Consider the following 23,384-nt stretch of genomic DNA (forward strand, 5'->3'; position numbering starts at 1 on the left):
ACCTTAGTCATTTCCCCGCAAAGGCTGAAAAAGACGTAAATCGAGGTGTTTCCGAGGTACCTTGAATGCAGCATCACAGACCAGATGTTCCAGAAACAGACTGAGTAGTATCCTGCCATAGTTTGCTGAATAGTATTTGAAAATGCATTCAAGAATTTAAGATGCTTATGGAATTCAAAGACGAAGCAATCATATACAACCTCAAACCAGCAAAAGTTGAACAATTTATAATTGTAATTATGATTTGATAAAAAGCATCCACAAAACGCTTCGAGTTGCAAAGATAGGGGGAGCTGCAGTACACAAACAATGGAAATGTGTTTATTGTTAGACGAATCAGCTTTTCAGATCTTTGTCTGGGAGAAATGCATTGTGTTTTCTGAATTTCAAAACGTAAAAATGCAGCGACAACCCAGAACTGTTGCAGACGTGTTTGCACAAGGAATCTGCCAAAATATCAGTACAATTTTAAGTGTTGTGAGAAGGAATGGAGACATTTCAAATTGGTTCAAGTGTTACTGTCCCAACTGTTTTTGGACTGTGTTGTTGCAGACAGGAAAAGCTAAACTTGATGTATATTAAGATATGAAATTAAATCAACAAGACAAAACATTCAATATGTTGTTTTGTTTGTGGTAAAATTAAAGTCTAATTAATTGTAAGAACGACTGGCTTTTTTTTTTTTTTTTTTAAATCGTCTCTATCTTATTTAATTCTAACTTTCATACCATCCCATTGTTTTATTATATGGTGAAGCATAAATGACACTTCATTCACATGTGCAAGATTTTGAGTCTTTTTACCGCTTATTTGATCGTTTCAAACAATAAAATCAAAGGGTTAACATTGTTTTAACATCAGTGTATCTACTTAGCCAAAAGAAAAGGCATTGGGATTTCTCCTGTTTTGACACACAGATTCGAAAGAGAGAAATGAATTCATGTTTTATCCCAACCTGAGCTATAATCACTTTAGGTGACAAGCTCTTTGAGCAGTACCAAGGATTTGCATGGTCTAGTCTTTTTCATGTGTCCTCATAATGTTGAGGCTGATGAAACGTAAAGAAACATTAAGAAAGTGTTTGTTTTCACACCAAAATGGGTTAGATAGATCTTTTTTTTTTTTTGAAAACCACTTCTAAACGAGTTGAAGTATTTCAGCAGAATTTCTCAATATTTTCTTGAAACTTTCCTTTCACCTTCACCTGGAACTTCACCTGGAAATTTGGTATGAAACACAGGGCCATTTTAATGCTGTTGTATTATTCAGCATTTGGGTCCCATGGAGGTTTTTTAGCTTTAGCCTGGGAACACCTAACTTCCTTGTCCTTTGCTATAGGCTTAAAAAAATCTTTCAGACAGTTGTGAATTTATGTGAAAGGGCTCAAAGAAAATAGCTTACAATTCATGACACTACACCACCTCCTGTAGAGCATGGATGGTAATGTATTGTGTAAAAACTCTGTGCTCCCCTGAATAGTAAAAAAAAATATGTATGAAGTATGATCAGCTGTGAAAAGCTCTTTTTTTTAAAAATAATAATCAGGAAGAGGAGGAAAAATGTAAAGAGAGAGAGAGATTTCTTTCTTTTTAATTGTAAAAAGACTTTTATTACATTCTTAAATCCACATATAGTATCACCATTGTGCAATAACACTTCACTGTGTTAAAACCTCTTGGGCTTTACAACCATGACATATCATAAATTATTTCATATTAAAATCTATCTTGATTTAATAAGAAGAATCTTAAAATAGAGTGTAAAGATCATAAACAGAAGGATCATGACAAAAGAGAAACTTTCAGGGAGACATCTTTAAAAACGCTCTTTTAAAAAAAATAGAGTTACATCTCTCCAAGACAAGAAGGACACTAAACTGTTGAGAAAAAAATAAAATAAAATAAAATAACAGTACATAAAAGGATAAAAATTAAGAAACAAAAGATCACAACCAAACAAACACAAAATTCAGAGATTATAATCCATTTTTTATATCTATTTTTTCATATCCTTATTCCACCTATGACTCAAACAAACAAAAAAGAAAAAATCTTGCAACAATGATATCAGACAGGGGTAAAATCTTTGATACTTCTGTAATCAAACATTCACGAGAACATGTACTGTACACAGTGATCAAGGTTTAAAGGTCTTCTATGTCGGTGCAAGGTGTCTTGCCAGCTTGACTAACTGCAGACAGAGAGCCCAGCTATCTCCCTGAGTGACTCTAAATGTTACTGTTAGTGCAGATCAGAGGTTCTGTCCTCTGGACAGCGTTTAAGTCTGCAGCATTTCAAAGCATACAGACTCTTTAGAAACGAGCGTTTCTAACATTCTCAGGCTCCACATACGAAGTATTGCACTTTGTCAGAAGCTTAAGTGCCACCTCAGCTGATCTGCAAAAGAAGCTGATTTGAGTATTTGGTACATTATGTTGTGAATAATATCATTTGTTGTGCTATGAGCTTACTGTGCTGGAGTGCTAATGAAAGCATCGACTGTAATACATTGCAACTAAGGCCCAACATACTGAGAACAATGGGAAAGACATTATTGCACAATCCCACAATGCCACTATCTTAAGTACCGAGACGAGGGTAACACCCCTTTCATTCTATGTGAGATAACATGGTGTATGGAGAGCAGCACTGTCCCAGCAGTGCAAAGCAAACCTGGCTTCAATATTACACAGGGACAGACATCCAACATTTGTCATGTGATTGTCTTAAAATGCTCAGGGTAGAATTAACGTCAATGATTTCCTTTGATTCCAGCTACTCTTTTCTCACGGCCTCTTTATGACACTGGTAGAACAAGAACAAGTTCTACTGAAATCGAAGACATCTCCCTCTTTCAAATAAAAATGTTTCATCTTAACCAACCCTCGGGTTGTCTCCAGAGACTTTACTTGAAATAGATCTCTATCTGTCCAGGGCTTCCTGGACCTAAAGGCATAAACTGCTCTGCAAATACAGAGCAGCAGTAAGAGAGGACGTCCTCAGCATGAGAGGATCCAGGGTTCCACTTTGTTGTCTTTTTCCTCTCCAGATTTATCAGCAACACCATATATTTTACAAGCATTAGAGACCTTATGCTTCCACAAACTACACTTTTCAAGAGGCTCTCTTGTATGAACACATAAATACTAACTCAGGGGGGTAGCTGATGGCTCTGCTGTGCCGTGTAGTGTTTGGAGAAGGCGAGGTAGTAAGGGACAAGGGAGTAATAGAGGAGTATCTTCAATCAGAACGTACAATCTGCCCAACCCAAAAGCAGTTTGAGGTGGTGGCGACAATAAAATCCCCAGATGTCAAGGAAGTTCAAACAACACCATCAAATACTTGTCCTCCTGCACTTTGCCCCTGCACCCAGCCTTGTAGGCAGTGTTGTTTACCGCCGCGTTTCAACATCTTTCTTTTGAACCTGTTGGTTGAGAAGGTGCTGGGTGTTTGGCCAATGGCACACTGGTGCAGCAGGGGCTGAGGTCTGGCACTTCCAGAGGACCTTCAGTGAGAACGCACTTATCCCCACAGCGGGTCAGCATCCCAGCACCTCACTCGTACAGCTTATCTACAGCAGGAGCGTGTATGCAGCATTTCCATCTGGTGTAACTAAGTTTCACAGCTGGCAGTTTGACTGCAAACCCGTAAAATCTTGTGCGAAGGGGTTGTTTTGGATTCTAATAAGTGCTAATTAACTGCATTATTAATTTCTTTGTTTAAATCTCAGCTACAATAGTTTTATCCAAGAACCTCAAATTGTGGCCTGAGCACAAGCACAACACGAGCCTCCTTTCCTCAAACAGTATTCTTAACTGCTCTTATTTTACACTATGTATACATATGTAAAGGTACATATGAAAATACTTTCACAACATCTGTGATTCTCTCACTCTCTAAGTGGCATTTGCAAAGGGAAAAGGTATTTGGATTGAGGTCATTGATTGCATAAAAAAAAAAAAAAAAAAAAAGAAAAGAAAAGAAGAACTCAGAGTTCAGTTACATCAGTATCTGCGGGTGTGCTAGTAAAAATACCTTAAAACATTTCAGCATAAGTGCTGTTTTGTGCTCTGTGTGAAAGTGTTTGTAGGTGCACGGCCAGGCTGATCATTTGCCCGTGGTTCACACAGTTAAAAAAAAAAACCTTGCCTGCTTATGAGTTTGATCATGGTCCCTTTAAACAGTTTGTTCATATGTTACAAAACTGCAAGCTATGGATGCTACCAAAAATACAGAATGAAACAATGAACTGTCACTAGACTGACAACTGAAACAGGCATCATCACTGAAGATCTCCACAAAGTGGGTGAGAACTTAAGGTATGTACATTCTACATCAAGCCTAGGGCTGTGCCGGATGGTTAAGGAAAGAGGAGGGTACATTCAACAATCGCTTACAGAAACTGTGACAACGATGAAAGTCGAATTAACGTTAGAGAGGAATTAAACTCATTGAGCAGTTTAAGCTGTTTTATAAAAAATGTTTTTGAGAATACAAACAATGTAGACTACTCCTCTATAATCGAGTTACCTTCTTAAAAAGGAGGTAACGCGCACTGATTACCCAGCGGCAGTTCTTATAGTGTTTATCTGAAAGGACCGGCTTGCAGGGCGAGTGAAAGCCACTCCACAGGGTTGGGAGTTTAGAGGTGAGAGGAGTGTGTGCTAAAGTGTAGCGTGCAGGATTGTCATCGGGCTGCTGGTTGGTTTTGCCTCTGCTGGTTGCCACATTTTGTTTTTCATCTGCCTCTAAATACACCTCAATATCACTATGTGAATCCTGACATTTAACTAAACGGCTTAAACTAGCCCTCTGTTGAGTCTGGGAAGGTCATTTCACTGCCAAAAACCTCCCTGTACAGCGGGGGGAAGGTGTAGGCTGTCTCGGGGTGAACCAGACGGAAAAACTCCAGTTTGTCAATGTGAAGGTTACAAATGGACCTCATTGTGGGAAGCTTAGACACCATCTAAGAAAAGAATGAAGAGAAAGAAAGACGGATTAGAAAACAGAGACTCGTAAACACTAAATACCAACACAGGTAAGTATTTTTTTTCATCTAACTGGCTCAAGTTACAGCGGCATCTGCACCTTAGCTAGCTTCTCCTCTGATGCTCCCTCCTTTTGCAGGCTGCGCTGCAAAGCCACATAAACTTTCTCCTGCAGCTTCTGGATCTTCTGGACATCAGTCAGCCACGGTCGGTCTGAGGGAAAAAAGTTTGTGAAATCAACATCATGATGGCAAAAAAAATCCCCCCCAAAAAACCAAGCAACCAACATCTGGTAAAGTTTACAAATGTATAAATCTATTGGGAGCAGGATGCAAAACACATTTGAAGAATTTTTCTTTTGTTGACAATCTGCCAGGTAGGAATCTAACTATTTCTGCTATGCTCTGTAATAAGGCCAACAGTGAAGTAAATAACCGGATTGAAATGCTCTTCAGTGATATAACCCCAATCTGAAATCTATTCTGTTTACCATCTCATGTCAAGAAGACATTTCATAACATCACACTAATTATCAGCAGGTGTTGTCAGACATGTGCAGCAATCTTATCCATGCCGTCAAGCTTTCAAGTTACCCGTCTCACTACAAATAAAATCCAATTCCAGTGTAACTGGTTTAGTAAGTATAGGAAGGTAATTCAATTTGAGTCTTTTGTCTCACCTGGCGAGAGCAGCACAGCGGCGCTGAAGAGAGCCATCTCTTCCTCAGTCATCTGTGAACGGCTCAGGCTTTTAGCTAAGTCAAACACTGCACTCACAAGGTCGTCACAGCCTTGGAAGTAGAAGAAGATGGAGGGAGGGGGAGAAAAAAAAGAAAGTCATCAAAACAGATAGCACTGACTGTGATGATTGTGAAAACTGGAAAGTTGTCCTCGAACGGCCTGCTCATCTTTCCTTAAGTTTGTGTGACGGAATGAGAGCAATACGGAGAGAAATCGAATGCGCTGACTCACCGAGAGCTTTGAAAAGCTGAGCGGTGGCAAACTTTCCATCAAAGAGCAATGTGTTGTTGATGGGGTTATAGGCCCGGCACATACGGATCAGAAGAACATCCATGCAGCCTGTTGACACACACAAAGAGAAAAGGAAAAAAAAGATTCAAATGGATGCTGCTTAAAGAAAAAAACAAATTTAGACTGCTGCTATTAAAAAAGTTAAATGTAGTATGTTCTGTGTGTGTTTATATGAAGTAAAAAAGCTGCTCGATGCTCTGCTAAAAGTTGAAATGACAGAGACTGTCACAGTGCAGTCAATGTGTCAAACATGAAGTGTTCTAAATTACATAACTTTGGTATTGTAGTTGTTGCTCATGAGTTATTGCTCTTTCTCCAGGTTATTAGTTACTGGAATATCTTCGACTTTGAACATCTCATCAGTCTACATTCCGAAACCTATACATCACACAGCAGCCTCAGAAGTCTTTTTCAGACTGAAGCATTATATAAGTCCTATTTAAAGCCATGTCAGATGTTAATGTGCTCTTAGCTTAATGAAAGCCTTGTTTTGTCCCCAAAAAAAACCCCTAAAAACCCAGCAATCTATATATTTTGTATGATTCTGATTTTAAATCCTTAAAAATATTGATTACACACAAGGCTTTGTGATATACAAGCTGAACAGAGGAAGCAGCACTGAAGAAGCTGCATGTTTAAAACAAAGCGGACCGTTCTTTAGAGGAAGAATCTTTCTAGGCCTCTCTGCAAGCATGTGATACCAGGAGTCTATGAAGTCAGCCACCATTTCAGAGCAATATGACAAGAACTATCTTTGTCACGGCTAAAAGTTTGCGCAGCGATAAACAAACACAACACTGACTGCGCAAAAGGTGTAGAACTGATTGTAGCCAGCAGGGCGTGTTAATTGGTGTCATGCACTGACCTGCTTTGAGGAGGATAATCTGATCGTTCTGACAGAGGTCCATGAAGCCGGAGATGCGCTTGGCGAACTCTACCACATACTGGATTGCATTGGTGATGTGAATGGCACATTGCTGCCACATCACTTCAGCTGACTGAAAGAGAAGAAATCAGACAGGAGGGCTCTATGAGGACTGTGGCATCTGACATGACACTGAACAAGTTTTCTTTGTTATCATTTTAGTCAAACTGATGATCAGTCTGATGAGCTGTCCTGAACTACAGTATGTCAGATTATATTTGACATATATTTGATTTATGTCTCTTGTACGGCTCCAACCTTGACAAAAGGGACAAAAGGCTGTAGGAGACATATGATAGCAGTGTTTTCATTTGCTAACGTCATTGTGAGGATGAACTCTGACAACAAGAAGGAAACACATCTCCTTGTTATATGAAGCTTCTTAGTACGAGTATTATTGTTGCTTTTTGTGCAAGGTTAAAAACTGAAAACATTTCACGGCTAACTTTGTACATGATATTTCCAGAACAAGAGGAGAGGAGATAGCAAATGTTTTATTTTTCGATGATTGCTTCTTCCCATTTCGGATTAGTTTAATCCAATTTACAGGAGGATGAGAGCCAAGTTCCAACACTTTGAAAATACATACTAACGCGGTCCTACTTTTGTCTGTTTGCTGTACTAATTGGACTGTAGTAAGTCTCACACTTACCTTTGTCTGGTATGAACGTGTCTCGTCTGGGCTGTACAAGGTCCACGCCATTCTCTTGAGTTCCTCTGTGCTGTACTGGCTCGTCTCAATATGGGACTTCAGCACACTCTGCGTTACACGCTCTGCATGAAGAAAATTCGTGTTGATTTTATTTTCCTTATATGAATGGCAAAACATTGAAATTCACTTTGACAACTATTTGAAATTCAATAAACACAAATGTGTCATTGGCTGGGCCTTAGAGAGTTACTACTGACCTAAGTCAAGCAGCGAGCAGCCCTCTGGCAGAGGGTTGAGGATGGCATGTGAGAAGAGTCCAGAATCATGCAATAACTGGTACTCGTGCTTGATGCTGTGGTTGCCATCAACAAAGTCTAGGTTGGTCTGTTCTGGTGAGCTTTGGGAGGAAGAACTGCTGCCTCCACTTCCCCCCAGCATGTCCAGGTTACAGTACTCTCCACCTGCATCCTCTGGGGTCAGCGGCAGGTCAAAAAGCAGGCCTTCCGGCAGTGTTGTGATGTCATCCAGGTCACTGAGCGCGGCACTTGAGCCTCTTCTGTAGGTGCGGCCGTGGTCAGCCGTGTCACTGCTCTCCTCGCGAGCACCAAGCCCCGCACACTCCTGGGACTGCTGGTGTTTCTGGACCTCTGCATACAGGCTGTCACGTTGCTTTTTGGACATGCGACCAAACTTCACAGCTGCAACAAGAGGGTGCAGAGATAAAAACTTAGCTTCACAAGAGAGATCTAGAAAATGCACTACATGACTCTTTTAGTGGTATAAGGAAAGAAAGGCGGGTGGAAACTCTGAGTTAATTAAATATAGATTGAGTAACTGAACTCACCATCGCGGCTCATGCCCAGAGCAAGACACTTCTGCAGCCTGCAGTGCTGACAGCGATTACGGTTGGTCCGGTCAATTAGGCAATTTCTTTGCCGTGAGCAAGAGTACATAGCATTGTTCTGTTGGCTGCGTCGAAAGAAACCCTGAAAACAAAGACAGAAATGAAATGTGAATCTGGTTTTGTGTTGAATATTGTGAACTAATGATAAGAAAGGCTAGAAACTACATGATGTATCGTCTCTGTAGTTGTTTTCCTGTTTTTTGTTTTTTTTTACCAACTAACTACTTTTAAAAAATAGCTGATAACTCACCTTGCAGCCTTCACAGGTGATAACACCATAGTGAATGCCTGATGATTTGTCGCCACAGATTTTACATGGGATCACTTCTATTTGAGCTGAAAAGAGAGAATAACGCTGATAAAACACATGCTGATTGGTAGTAATTGAGGTTTTCTTTCAAAGAAAAACAGCTTATGTGACGTAAGAATTTGTATGATTGGTAAAACAGAACATTTAAAGACATTCTATTCGACTTTGGCAAACTTTGATGGGCATCTTTTCAGACTTCTTATTGCACTGCCAAAACAACAAATCCATTAAAATTGAAAATGTGATAGATTTACTTATAATGAAAATAAAAAAGACAGGCTGACAGAAGTGCAAAGATGTTTAGTTTTTTTTGTAGATTTTGCATATTAGACAACATTTTGTCAATATAAACATGCCTAAAAAAAATCCAGCCCTTAGGTAAACATTAAGCAGACTAAAGTGTTGGTGACTGTTCAGGAATACTGAGATATGGAGGCGCTTCTAGTGCCAGTTATTGAAAAAATCATGATGACAACAACGTCATTATTGCCAATATAGTCAATAAGACCCCTCGACCACATCAAATGAAGTGGGCAGCTCAAAACAAATCATTTATATAACCTAGATTTCTAAAATAGAAACAAGTCTACCACCACCTTGCATGAAAAACAGTTTGGAGCATTTAACATGGAAACAATGATAATTAGATACATTTGTGATTCTGTTACAGGGCTGTAAGGAAACCAGAGAAGTGTCACAGAACACAAAGGAATCTCAGTATACATTATACACCTTGTGTTCATTGTGGAAGCCTGAGCCCTCTTACCCAAGAACAGCCTGTTCTTTTCATTATGTTGTTTATCTAAGTAGCTGGGCCTCCTCAGGCCCAGAATAGCAGGTCAATTGCATTAGCTGAGGCCTGGGGTTATAAAGTTTCACGGCTCTCTCTCGCTCCTCCTCCAGGATGAGCAAAAAGTGAGCGGGTTAACAAAAGGCATACTGCCTTGCTGAGCCCTCCGAGGCCTACAATTGTCGCCCACCAAGCATTCGCAGGTGACTGTTACTGTGTATGCAAGATTCTATTTGTCTAGAGCAGCAGGGTGTGCCATGCAATCACTAAAACATCTTTGTTGGGTCACATGGGGTATTAGATAACCTGTTAAATCACAGGCTAAGCTTTTACTGGTCTTCACAGTGCTACAGAAAATTGCTATTTTCCAAAGGCACTAGTGTAAACTACTCAAAACCAACCAATCACATGAGTCACTCTGCGTGGGGAAAGAAGTGCGTCACACGCTGAGCCAAAGCAAAAGAGGTTAGAAACAGAAACAAACCTGAAAATTTTGACTTGAGGGAAAAGAAATCTATCCACAATTAATGACTATAATCTCTCTGCAGTACAGGTGGCACAGTTAAGTGTCTTCCTGTGCTAGAGGGACTGAGGCAACTGAGAATTATAAATAAATAAAGGCCAGTGGAAAAAAAATCCTTTTCTCCATTGCTCCCTTTATCCCTCCCCCCTCAGAGCCTCACCTCCCCCACCCTCGCAGCCTGTTATATAACTGCCGTCTGGCCGCATTCCACAAACACACTCATTCAAAGGTGGTTGCCTTGGCAACAGTGTGGTAATCCACCCTCATCTTCCTGCACTCCAATTGGTTTCTTGAGCGAAAGACTTTGCCTGTGACTTGCAGGCTCACCTGCCAGTCAGCTGAGTGACAAAGTCAGGAGCTGCAAGCAGGAACTGCTCCACTGACACAGTTTCCCATTCAGGGAAGGGGGCGGTGCATGTGATGGCAACCTCACAAGGAATACAATCAGGTTTTAAGGTGGAACCAAATCTGCCTTCGTCTTTAAGTAAGGAGAGGGTGGACGCCTCCTTTTTGATTGGAAAACCAACACTGCAAGAGTTCATTACAGAAAGACACTCGATAACCACTCGAAAGTGGGAGAGGCAAACATCACCAGCGGAGCTTTTACAAGGGGTGCAACATCTGGAAATAGTTCCATAAAACATGGCGCAGTGAGCTGCAGGAAGGGAGACAGATATAGTAGACAGACATAGCAGCTCTTCAACTTGTTGCAGCATGTCAACTATTTGTGTGAAATTTCAGCTGTGTTTGAGCATGACCGTAAGATCTATTTTTGCTCAGCGTAGTCGACTGTCTAGAGATTTCACCTGCTGTTCTGATCAACACGCAAATAAATGTTGCACAATTCACAACATTTCCCTTAATTATGCACGGCTTTGTGCAAATAACAGTGTCGAGAAGTCATACATTAAAAGCATTTATGGTGCTACAATAAATCTGAAGGTATGTCATAATCTAGTCTGACTCAAAACAACGGTATTCTCAGAGGAGTTGATTTGAAAACTTTTTTTGTTTTGCCTATTCAAGGGAAAACGCCGCTTCAGCTTGTTTAAATGCTGGGGGCTACAGGCACGTGTGTTTAAATTCATAAATGTGTATGTTTTAGACAGTTTAAGCGGTTAAGGTGCACAGATCATGGGCCGTTTTATTTTCATAATAAAAAACCACTAAGAAAAGAATGCAACTATTGCTGAAAATATGAATTACATAAGCTCAGTGAATGCAGGCTTTGGATACTAGGAACTCAGTGAAAGCGAGACACCTGATCAGTCCTAAAAACACTGTCATAATTATGCAAAGTCACAGCAGAAAACTGTATTATTGCATAGGAGGTAATCTTTTAAACTCAAGTAATTCAGTCGATGCGTTGCTGCTTCAGTGCCTGTTGGTCAGCACTTTCTTCATCAGGGCTGTAAAACCTCAGCCGGGCAGACTTTGTACTATCTGCCCAGCTAATCAAACAGAGTCCAAAGTCCTATTTACCTTCCACTTTACATTTACCTGACATACTGTATACTTAACCTTCATTTCTGTGGGCTGCTGGAGCATGTTTAGGAGGACTGGTATTCAAGAGGTATTATACAATATGCTGTGATTAAATACACACTCATGTTCCCAGAAGGAGTGCAGGGCCCCTATTGCCACCTGTTTTCTATACAGCTCCAGTATGCAAACAGTAATTATTGAGTTTTCCCTTTGACTCCTCCCACTGACCTACCCAGAGAACATAGGTTGTATAATATATCCTGACACTAACACTAACACAACTCTTTAAAAATGCACCACAGGTTTAAGAGTTTCCTCTGCAAATGCAGTAGAAGGGCATCAAGAGGCACTACTGTACACCACATAGATCACAGAGTCCTGCATCACACAAGTCCTTGATTCCTGTGACATTTCACACAGAAAAGTCAGGAAAGATGTGGTGAAAAAAGCAAAAAAAGAACATATAGCCTATGGATGGAAGCGGGCAAGGTCAGGGCATTTACATTAAGTCTATCCAACAACTCAACCAAACCGGATTAAGATACTTTGAGTATTTGCCTGTCATTTATTTTTGGTTTGACAGATTCTGTTTTACTTGTTATGAAACTATGCAAACCTCCTGTGAATGGATAAGGTTTACTATTCTGCACGCGAGAACTATATTTTCCCACTTTTCTTCTGAGAACTATAGTGAACACCAGAGCTGCACCTGCCAAGAAACCAGGCCACACACTGTAATCCAGCACCATTGATCAGGAAAGATAAAGTGCATTCATTTGACCATGCTGTGTCCGCTGCTCGAAGCTGATACCCGAACGGGCCTCTGTTACACAAGCAAAACCAGCCTGAGGAATCCAGTTCGCAGCATGTAATTCTGCAGGCTGCACCAAAGCTCCGAATCAGATTTATGAGCATACAAAAGAAATCACAGTCACCCTGAAATAAAATCTTGCTGTGCTTGTTTAGATGTCTCTATCTATATGCATACTTTTAAAATAAGATATGACCAATCACACTGACACCGCACTGTGAGACAGCTTAGTCTAGAAAAATGTTAAAGAGTAAAATATAATGCTTTGGTAATCACTGTACGCAGTCATGTTACATAATAGTACATAGATACACAGTGAGAGTGCAACATTTTACATGTATACTAACACGCAGGCTGTGTGAAGAGTTAAAGCTTTACATAAGGGTAATGGAACCTTAACATGCAGTTGTCAGAGACAAAGGGCACCTTGACACATACTGTAAGTTGCTGTGAACTTCCCCAAGGCTGCGTTCTCAACAGATAGTGGCTTTAAGGTTGAGCTCAGCACAGCACAGTGTCCTTTGAGAGCAGAAAGCAAACTCTTTACTGCTACCATACCAGCAATAGTGGGCTAACTCAGCTCCACTAAGCATGAACTCTAAGACTGCTTCACTGAGCTTTGTTCATTTGATTGCATTGCCTCACGTCATCTTACCTCTTTATGCAAGAGTTTACAAGAATAGCCCTCAATAAACCAGCACGATGTATCTCAAGAGAATGATTCACCCCAAGTTAAATCATTTTTTTCTCATTGTATCATTAGCCCTTACATTGTAGTTAATTAGCTATTCTCACCAAATCAGATTGACAAGGCACACTTGACTGTAGTGATATACACTCCAGTTAATGTCAGTAACCTTAGCTGGCAGAGGAAGCTGAGCTCAACAGAACCCTGCTGTGATTCAGGGTTAAATGTAGGCTTGCTGTGCCCATATCCTGCTTGTCACAGTGGTACATGGATGTCTGATAACAAGGCAAGACAGAGGATCAGTCTGGCAAAGCTTACAGGGAGCAAACATTCTATGTCAAATGATATTTGTGTGTAATCTACAGAAATAATATTTGTTCTTAACATTTAGGGGGAGGGTTTTGGGGTTTTTTTGTAAGAAAACCCATACAAGTTAGACAGCTCTTCCAGTGACGTTAACACCAACTATATGGATTTCCTTAACATATTATCCAAACCATGATTAATCTATAATGACGACATACCATGCCACTTTACACGCACACACACGCTGTAATCCTCAATGACAGAACTAGGTCAATGGAGCACCTCCAAGCTCCCTCTCCTCCCAGCTCACACTGACCGCCATACTTCTGATACTGAAAACAAAAGCACGCTAACAAAGCACGATAACTAACTTTGATAGTTAGACACCACGAATACAACCACATTTGGGCGAATTAAAGGCACAAAAGCGCAAGATATGCAATAAGCAAAGGGATAATGCACACATACCGACAACACAAGTGTAAAATGAATGTCAGATTCACAGAAAAGTGACATTAACTACTTTCTAAACTGTTATAATGCGCAGCTTTAGAGGTATAAAAGAAAATCTATGAAAACGGACTTTTTATTCAGTGTAAACAACCCCTGCCAGCCGATTTTAATGCGTTTTGACAGCCTATGAATCACTCCGCTCACTACCTCCCTTCGCTGTCTTACATAACTGGAGTCAGCGGCTCACCGGCGAAAATAAAGTAGCCAAAGCGACACTGTAATATTTTTCCACTTATGCACAAACCACTACAGGTTTTTACGAGTTGACACATAAGGCTGTCAACACGCTTCGCCTTCACTTTGCTTTTGATAAATTAAAAACATAAAAAATCAATTGAAACAATAATCCACTCGTAAACACCCATATCTGTCGACTAGTCAAGCTTAGAGTGGAGGTCATTTTGAAAGTCTGTTAGGTAACACGGGGCATTTCCATTTCAAACCGATTCTGGAAACACATTCATATTTGATTCCTGCGCAGTGGCTTCTGCTCCACTGCGCGCCTCCCGTCAGATGCCAAACGGCGCGGATAAACCTGAAAGTTGCTTTGTATACAAACGCGGGCAGATCATTAGATAGTCTAGAAAATGCAATAAGTGCGGCGGAAACTCACCTCTCATTTCGGCGGTGAAGTCTAACAAATTATTGGAAACATGTAACTCCAGGTGGAAAAGAAGCCAAGAAACGCAGAGAGCGACGCGCAATTATTCGCTCCAAACCGGAGCAGCTGAAAACTGTCACAACAGCGAATCCTCATATGGATTCTCTACCCTTTCGTCAAAGCGGCTGAACCTTAAAAGTAAATACCAGCAACGGTGTATTTCTATCTAGTACTTGTTCTCAGCTCCCGTAATAAAATTAGACCAATGTAATAGGCAGTGACGGCTCTTCCTCTTGCAGGTCTCTCCAGCTCTGCCTCTCGCTCTAACCTAGTTTCAGCGCGTGGACTACACATGATCCTTACCCAGCAGTCCGCCCGCCTCGTGCCCCGTGAGCTGACGCGCGCGCCTCTCTCCCTCCCCCCACCACGCACGCGCTTTAAGGAGGCTCTCGCGTGCGTGGGAAAGTGTGGCAGTGTGTCAGTTCAGACCGGCAGTCACCCAGCGTGGGAACTATTTAATAATAAGCGCTCATTTATTTCCTGGTGGATCATTTTCATCTTACTCCCTGCAACGTTTTATTTTCAGAGCCCTCATGAAAGGGAGTTATGATAGCCTGCAGGCTGATAACCCAAGCTAGATCTCTTGGAAAAAAAAAACACTCAAATATCACAATCTGATATTTGATTTGAGATGCAAACCAATTTAAAGAGCCATGCTTTGTTTGTTTACACGGAGTGTCATACCAACCAACGCACCTAACACAGCTCTAACATAGCTTTTTTTTATTTGATGGCGATCATACCAAAGGTAGGAGCAATGGCAATGCAAGTCAAAGGACAACCAGTGCTGCTTGCCAAAAATGCAGATATAAAAACGGGATTTTTGCTCCAAGTATGACTCCTGAAAAGTTCATGATAAATTTGGCAGTTTAGTCTGTTTTTCAAAGAAAATGATTGAGGGTAATCAAAGGATAACCATTTTAAACCTCCACTTGAATGGTCCCTATGGCCAAGTCTGTGTTTTAAAATAGCTTTTTGAAAGAAAAGTTCTCCGTATGAAATATAAATAGTATAATATATCAAATAGCTGTAGATGTTATGTGAAAAGCCCGTGTCCTCAGTTTTCATTTGGCTGGATGCAGGATTGCGAGAACTTGTAATTATATCACAGGATTAACAACCACTAATCTTGGCAGAGGAATTAAGTGTGCCTGCATGTTGTTGTGTCACTTTTTGATTTTGCTTTCAATATGCTACAATGCTTAAATGTGGAGTAAAATTAGATTTTCTTTTTAAACAGCGTTGGAGCATGTTTCAAACCCAAACCAGCGACATATATTGCTCTGAGTGGGAGCAACACGCATTGGGTGTAAATAAACCAAAAATAAAACAGAACTGTGTTTTGTAGTGCATGCAGCCTCTATCATTCTATCTATTTAAAGAATAGTACAGTTCACCGGGTGCATTGTGATTCGTGTTATTCTCCTTTTAGTTGTGGGGGTGTTTACGCGCACAAAAGAGAACAGTTAAACACAGATGGCGCACAACAGCCTGACAAAAGCTGAACCTATTGATAAGAGTTCTGATGAAAATAATTGATTTGCGGGCATGGGCAAGATGACGAGTGTATCATGTAACTCAGGCACAGTTATGAAATGAAGAGAAGAGAGAGATTATGGTAAGTAGGTTAGTGGAGCAACACAGAGCTTTCACACCCCTCCCTCTCTTGTGTTTCTGGTGTGCATGCGTAGTGAGTCCGCTCATGTCTTTTTCCACAGTGGATACTTCTGTGTCCTGACTCATATCAGTCAATGCAGTCTCTCAGCACCTCCTATGCATGCTTTATGTTCAATCCTCACGGTATTGTTCCTGCGTGCTTCAGTGCCTGTGCACACAGAGCTTTTTGTCTGTTCTTTTCTATAGGTCTTGCCTCTCCCACCAGTGCAATTCCTTAAAGAAAAGAAAAGAAAAAAAAGGGCAAATACGTGAAACACACACAAACATTGGAGGATAAATACAGACCAGTAAAGTATTGATTTTCCTGAATAAACATAAATACAATCCTGGGAAACTTCAGCATGTTTTGCTTTTCTCATATTCCAAGACTATAAACTTCCTTTTCCTCCCATTTAGTTGGGTTTACCAGTCTGATTGTTTCCATCCTGATCCTCATCTGCGGTACCTCTTAGGTTGTGTTATGTCTCACATTTTATCCTGCTGTCACCACGAAGCAGTCACATATCCATCCGGTGTTCGCCTGCAATGTCACTGACCCCCTGACCCTCAGTCTTATGTAACTAAGGCGATACCCAAATTAGAACATGGAGCATGGAAAGACACAAGCGCTTAGAGCTTCACATCCAGGCACGTAGCGCTCAACCAGCTTTCCAGATTAAGGCAGATGAGCATGCGTGCGAGTGTGTGTCTGAGAAACGGAAACTAAAGCACAAATCAAATACCTTCATGCCTAAAACATGGGCTGTAGTATTGATTCTCTCACATTCAGAGATGTTTTCTGCACTTTCAAGGTGTGGCATGTGGATAGTATGACATTTTAACGGTCCAAACAGGCCTCTGGCCTGAACTGCGTAAAGCCCAGAATACTGAGAGGATTATTTTAGGATCCTGGCTCTGGCTTCCATAATCCTCTCTCTTCTCCTCTCCCTCATCTTGCTAAACCCGCTCTCCTCTCCTTTTTCAAATGCCCGCTAATCTCTCCCTCTTGGATTCTCTGTGTAATCTGGTTTGTACCCATCTTTCACCTGAACCAAGTTTGAATCAATAGGTCAGTGTGTCAGACTACAGCGTACCTACGCTCTTTCCTCCTGTTACGCCGACAACTGCCAATGTTAGATTGGTGCTTGAAGGGAAATATTGATGATAAGACTTTAAGACAGGAGTTACAAATATATGGAAGTTTAATAACATATTATTATCTCATCTAGATATACTTTTATGATATCTAGATGATATCACACCCCCCCCCAAACACACACACACTAAGTGAAGATGGCCCGCTTTCATGAAACTGGCATTGTTCCTCAGGAGCTGTATTCATAAAGGAGAGGTGGTGTGTAGCTGAGGTTCTAGTTCATGTCATAAAAAAGTTATCTGTTTTATGATTTTACATTGTCTTTCATATGTATCTATGCAACCTTAATTGTGCAGGCATTGTTTGATTTACAGTCTGTGGCAATTTAGAATGACAGGAAATCTGAGTCTGTTTTTTCCATTGATGTGACTACTGGTGGATCTGATTAGTCTGCTGACGATAACGACGCCTGCCAACATGGTCACAAACATGCCCTCATCACTGCTCTATATTCATGTTGAGCAGATACTATTTAGTTCACCATCTGAAACAAGTTTCAGAAGATGAATGAACAGAAACTGCAAGCCAGGGACAAGATTTTCTGGTTTCCAATTTTCCTGCATGAGCAGTATTTGCAAGTCAAGTTTCAAAAGGCTTTGTTGCGTGCAGGTAAACAGTGTGGGAACAATAGACAATAGGCAGGCAACAAGTAACAGAAAACACCCATTCATCCTCTAGAAACATTCTGAAAATGCAAATCTGTTTAGTGTTTCTAAAATCTTTCAATCTGGGTAAAGTGATGGACATAAAATCTGTGCCACTATCCACCCATTCTCTGTACCTGCTTCATCCCTTTGAGGGTCACATTGAGCCTCGAGCCTAATACAGCTGTTACCTAGTTGTAGGTGGGGTACACTCTGGACAGATGTTGTTGTGTGGTGACTTTGCAAACCACTACACCACTGTGACACCCACTGGGTGAAAACTGCTGGAATGAAATGTCTTTTTCCTCTGCTAACATGCGGTCAACTCATCTCACTTATAAAACCTTGAAACTGAAACTGCACCAACTGTCCTGCTTCATGGTCCTTCTCTGTTACTAAATCCCCATCAGCCACCAACTGGAGTACTACTTGTGGCAAGGTGAACTGTATGGGCAGGATGATCTAAACAAAGAAAAATACCACAGTGCCCTTCAATTCACTTTTGACTTGGTATTTGTGCTCCCTGCGCAGCTGTTGACACCAGAGATGGCTGAGTCTGTTACCCTTAGGTGCACATTAGCAACACATCCTGTCATCAGGAGTCATGCTGTTTATTTAGTCTTGACAGGAAATATTTAAACAATAGGCATCCAATTAAAGCTGACATTTAGCATGGTGTATCTGTCCGTGGTCCTTCCGCGCTCACCATTTGTCCTGTTGTCTATCGACATTGCTCTGCTTCCATGTAGATAATCTAGCAGTCAACAGAATATAGCAACCACTGGCATTTACAGAGTTCTGACAGGGATTTGATAAAAGGATAAAGGAATAAGCGTCAGTTTAGAAAACCTAATAGATAATACTTCAACCCAGATGAGATTACAGCAGATATTATGTCTGTGATGTAAAAATGAAGTTGCAGAGGAATATTAAATAAGGATTGACAAGGAAAAGAGAACGCAGCCCATTGAGGCTCATATTTATCTTCTCAGGATGATATTACTCACCGAAACGCGTGGATTTGGTGTGAAACACAGGTAAGAGTACTGATAAAAGATAAATCAGCCATTGGATTAAGCATTTTTTTTCCTACCACAGTATAATGCCAAGCCTGATTATGAGTGATTCCCTCCATTTCCATTTCATTAACTCTTACCTCATTCCTCCCATCTGCTGTTTTATTTTCCACCCTCTCCTTCACTGCTAATCAACTTCTAATCCTCTCACATTTCTAAGGTCTGAACACATGTTAAAAAGATGTCATCATTTGTTCTTGTGCTTGTGTGAAAGAGAAAAAAAAGAAGGACTTGACTTTGCCAATATCATCTACTGTCCGTGCGTGTCTTTACACGCCTTTGTCTGTCCAGTGAGGCCATTACATTCCAAGGACACAATGAAAAGGCACGGTAGAGTTCCATAATATATGTCAGATATAATCAAGCCTCTGTTGCCTTATGTGTTTTCTACATACTTGGGTTTAATGGATTTTCCTTGCAAACCAGTTTTTCTGCTGCAAACAGAAGAGATGGCCAGCTGAACACAGATCAGGGAGCAAGATCTAGAAATGTCAGCCGGGTCATAAGATCTCATTATATATTTTGTGCGTGTGTACAATGTGGAGATACAGATTACCAGAAAAAATATAATCATATGCACATAAGGGTGAACGTGACCTGAAATATATACCGAATAACAATGAATGCTTCATGCACGAGAAACATTTTAGTTTGCTTCAGCATCTAAGAAGTAAAATTAATTGAATGCTGTAAAATATATATGTGAGGACAAAAACAGATTGAAACACATACACACACTATCCAAGAAAGCCAAGTCAATGTCCCAGCAATCTGAAGATGATACTGAAAGGGGATCTGCTGTTTCCAGCACTTGCTTCCATGACAACAGCCTTGCAGGGCCCCCGACCCTGTGGCTTGTCTGTAATGAATTATCTGCCCTCAAGGTGCGTTTACACCAACAACAACAGATTCGTGTAAAGGCTCACATACAAGTACAAGGCAAAGCCCACGTTCTTGACACGAGAGCACAAACTGTGAACATACTCATAAAATACTGCAGTCCTTATGTCAGACCAGTTTTCCGAATTCCCGTTTACCTCTGCTAGATGAGGAGTCAGGAAAAAAAAAATGTACGTCAACAGGCTTGTTATTCAACTCCAATGTGTTAAGCAAAAAGAGAAGTGGATTTTGCTCCATAAAAGCATTTAACACACCCCTGCTGACTGATGAGCCACTCTGATTAGTGGCTTCGAGTCACACCTGGAAATGGAGTGTTTATGTGTGCATGCACATGTACAGTATGTGTCTCTGCATGTAAACCTGTATTTTGTATATCAGGCTCTTTCCTTGAAAGACAAATAAGCACACATGCGGGTGTGTCTGTAAACACTGCACATATTCCCATTTTTTAGACAGCTGCACTGGAGAAAGATGAATTACTAGTTGTAATTCTTAGAGTTCCTAAATTGAACAGACACAATGTTTGGATCATATGTTCTGTTAATTGCTTGTACCAAAGTGAACCTTTTTTTCTTTTTTGTTATTCTGTACAGATACCGAATGAATCCTTAGGGTTGTTTCAGGCATGGATAATATGGTTTATCAGTTGCTGGAAAGTGATAAAGTGGTACAGAATGCGGTGATTTGCAAATCTAATAAACCATTATATTATTCACATTGAAAGACAATCTGTCAAAATATATCAAATGTTTAAAGTGATACATTTTATGAGTTCATCAAAAACATCAGCACATCTTGATATGACGGCAGCAACAGGTCTCAAAAAAGTTGAGACAGGCCCATTTTTACCATCTTGTAGCATCCCCACTTCTTTTGACAACAGTCTGCAAATGTCTGAGAGCAAGGAGACCAGTTGCTGTCTTGGGGGAGAGGACTGTTGTCCCATTCTGCCCCCAGTCCTGGATCATGTTTGTCATATTTTGTGTTGCATGACAGTTCCAATGTTTTAAAATGGTGAAAGGTCTGGTCTGAAGGCAGGACTCTTCTGGACGTCTTACTGAAATATGCAAGACCTTCCCTGTAAAATACATAATTGGGATTGCAGCATAAGTTGCTCCAGCATTGAAGGTGTCTTTCCAGATGTGCAACCTACCAGTTCTCTAGGCTGGGCTTGGAGGATGGAACTGCACACCAGACAGCCAAGTATTCAAAGAAATGGGAATTGTTAAGGTTATGTATTTAGAATGAGGTGGTTAAGGTTAGGAAAACATTATGGTTTGCATTAATACTAACTCTGTAATAATGTCTTGCATCAAAATATCCTTTTCCTGGATTAGAGACGGCTGAGTTCCATTCTCCGGCTAAACACACAAAGCGTGCCGGACACTCGAACCAGATGTTCTACTTCTTCATCAGCACAAATAATTTTCTGTTCCTTGAAGCGTTCATGTTTTTCCTTTTCTGAATCATGTTCACTCATGCTGTTTGCACACTGAAGCCTCAGCGTCACAAACATATTAGTGTCATTTACAACAACACATCAGCCAGAGAAACCGAGCGGGTAGTTTTACTCTAACAGTTTGACTTGTTTCATTTTGACGTCTACCGAAGTACTAACGTAAAGGTTATTTCAATCCCACCGTTGCCCTTCTTTCACCACTTGTCGCCATGGGGAAAGCAAATATTCAATACAACATGTGACATTACATACGCTCCTTGAGCAGCTTTTTCATCAGAAACCCAACAGCAGCAAGGGAGCAGACTCTGTTTTTGAATAGACAGCAAACAAACAAAAGACTGCCGAGGAGATTTTTGAATCTCAAGCTCACGACGTTCCGCCGTAAAACACAACCAAACCCACACTTTAGTTTTTGTCAGCAGGAATCTGAGATAAATATCTTGTGTTGCCTGTCACTGCCATGTCTTGCTATGTAAAATATTAGCAGTCAAAAAATTGGTGGATTGGAATCATCATAAAAAAAACAGCTCTGACACAGCTATGGAAAAGTGAGAAGATACATTTAATTAAGTATCATTAAGTGTTGCTTTGTCATAATATTTTTGCGCAGTACATGTCAAAAGCCATGACACAGGCCCACATTCACTGGAGGCAGTCAAACTACTCCCAAAGCATACGGAGTGAGTGTGGATTGAGTGAATGTGCAGGTCAGGTCATCTGATGCAGCAGTAAATCACTCTGTTCTTTAGTCAAAAGGGCCTGAATCTGGACGTATTTGGACTCATTTCCCCATTGACTATCAAATGATGTATACAAACAAGGGGCACTTTCCCTCTGAATAAATTGCTTGCAGAAGCTGTGCAAAACACATTTTTGAAACATTGCAAAACAAGAGTAACATGTAAGTCTGGATGAATTATAGGCTGTGTAGTGTTGTCAGAGGGTGACGGTATAGGATATGCTAAGCCTGACTGTAACAAAAGACCGTATAAGACACTTATAGACTAAGGAAAGTATAGGATTTTTTAAACTATGCATGTTATAATTATTCTTTTATGTTGGCTAGTATTGACCAGGATTCTTTTCTAGAGGTGGAAAGAACTGAAGGTTCATGTAAGAAGTCATGAGTGGAATTTTTGTTACATCAGGACTTGTTCACAGAGAGTTTCCCTTTATGCACAACTCTTCATCATAAAGGTCAAAACTTACCTCGAGGGGGCTTAAAAAAAGACAAATTTGAACATCGTCATCAACTTTTTTATAACATGACACTTCAAAATATACTTCAAAGACTTTGATGAAAACACGGTCGTAGAGTATTCTGCTGTAGAAGTAGTTTTCGATTTCTCTGCCTTGGATTGCATTAATCAGAGCCAGTTTTTTTTACCACAGTGTCAAATAGTCCTTATGACCGAGCCTCGTCAAATTTCCAAACAAGATTTTGTCTTGATTTTCTAACCTTTAAAGTAATAGTGGACTGTTGTTTGAGTGTACTTTGATAAATCGTTCTTTCCATAAATAGGTGAGTGGCAATTTCGTGCATACCAAAAGTCTGCAACAGATGGTATGAAACACATAAAACAGGTAAGAAATTCCACCTGTCAGCTTTTGACAAGGCAAAGCCATTACTTGAAAACTGTACGAGGTGATCATATGGGAAGTCTGCAAAACCAGTTGAGCTGCACGGTGCTCCACGATAACCTCATCATGACGTTTTCATCTTTGAGATAATCTCATCAACATTCACATGAAATTTAGAAATATTACAGATTTTTTGAGTGACAACTGCACAAGGATAAAATAACCTCAGTTGCATCTGCGATATTGATCAAAGACTGAAGTTTAAAAAAGGTGTGGACATTTGAATCTTTTTTAACTGCATCAGTGTGAGTCCACAGTCTTCACTC

At 40.5% G+C, this 23,384-nt stretch overlaps 1 protein-coding gene across 1 annotated transcript; it reads right to left on the bottom strand.

Moving 5' to 3' along the window:
- Positions 1-1,578: 1,578 nt before the first annotated feature.
- On the bottom strand, positions 1,579-14,872 carry rorca (RAR-related orphan receptor C a). Its single transcript, XM_072389687.1, has 10 exons — positions 14,539-14,872; positions 8,750-8,835; positions 8,440-8,581; positions 7,853-8,293; positions 7,596-7,717; positions 6,884-7,016; positions 5,959-6,066; positions 5,667-5,777; positions 5,088-5,200; positions 1,579-4,965 (listed from the first exon to the last, which is right to left on the bottom strand). Exons 1-10 carry the CDS (start codon positions 14,543-14,545, stop codon positions 4,804-4,806), a joined length of 1,425 nt encoding a protein of 474 aa, XP_072245788.1. The 5' UTR covers positions 14,546-14,872; the 3' UTR covers positions 1,579-4,803.
- Positions 14,873-23,384: the final 8,512 nt, after the last annotated feature.

This window comes from Leuresthes tenuis, unplaced genomic scaffold (assembly GCF_036924035.1).
Source record: "Leuresthes tenuis unplaced genomic scaffold, fLeuTen1.0.hap1 SCAF_7, whole genome shotgun sequence".
Lineage (NCBI taxonomy): Eukaryota > Metazoa > Chordata > Actinopteri > Atheriniformes > Atherinopsidae > Leuresthes > Leuresthes tenuis.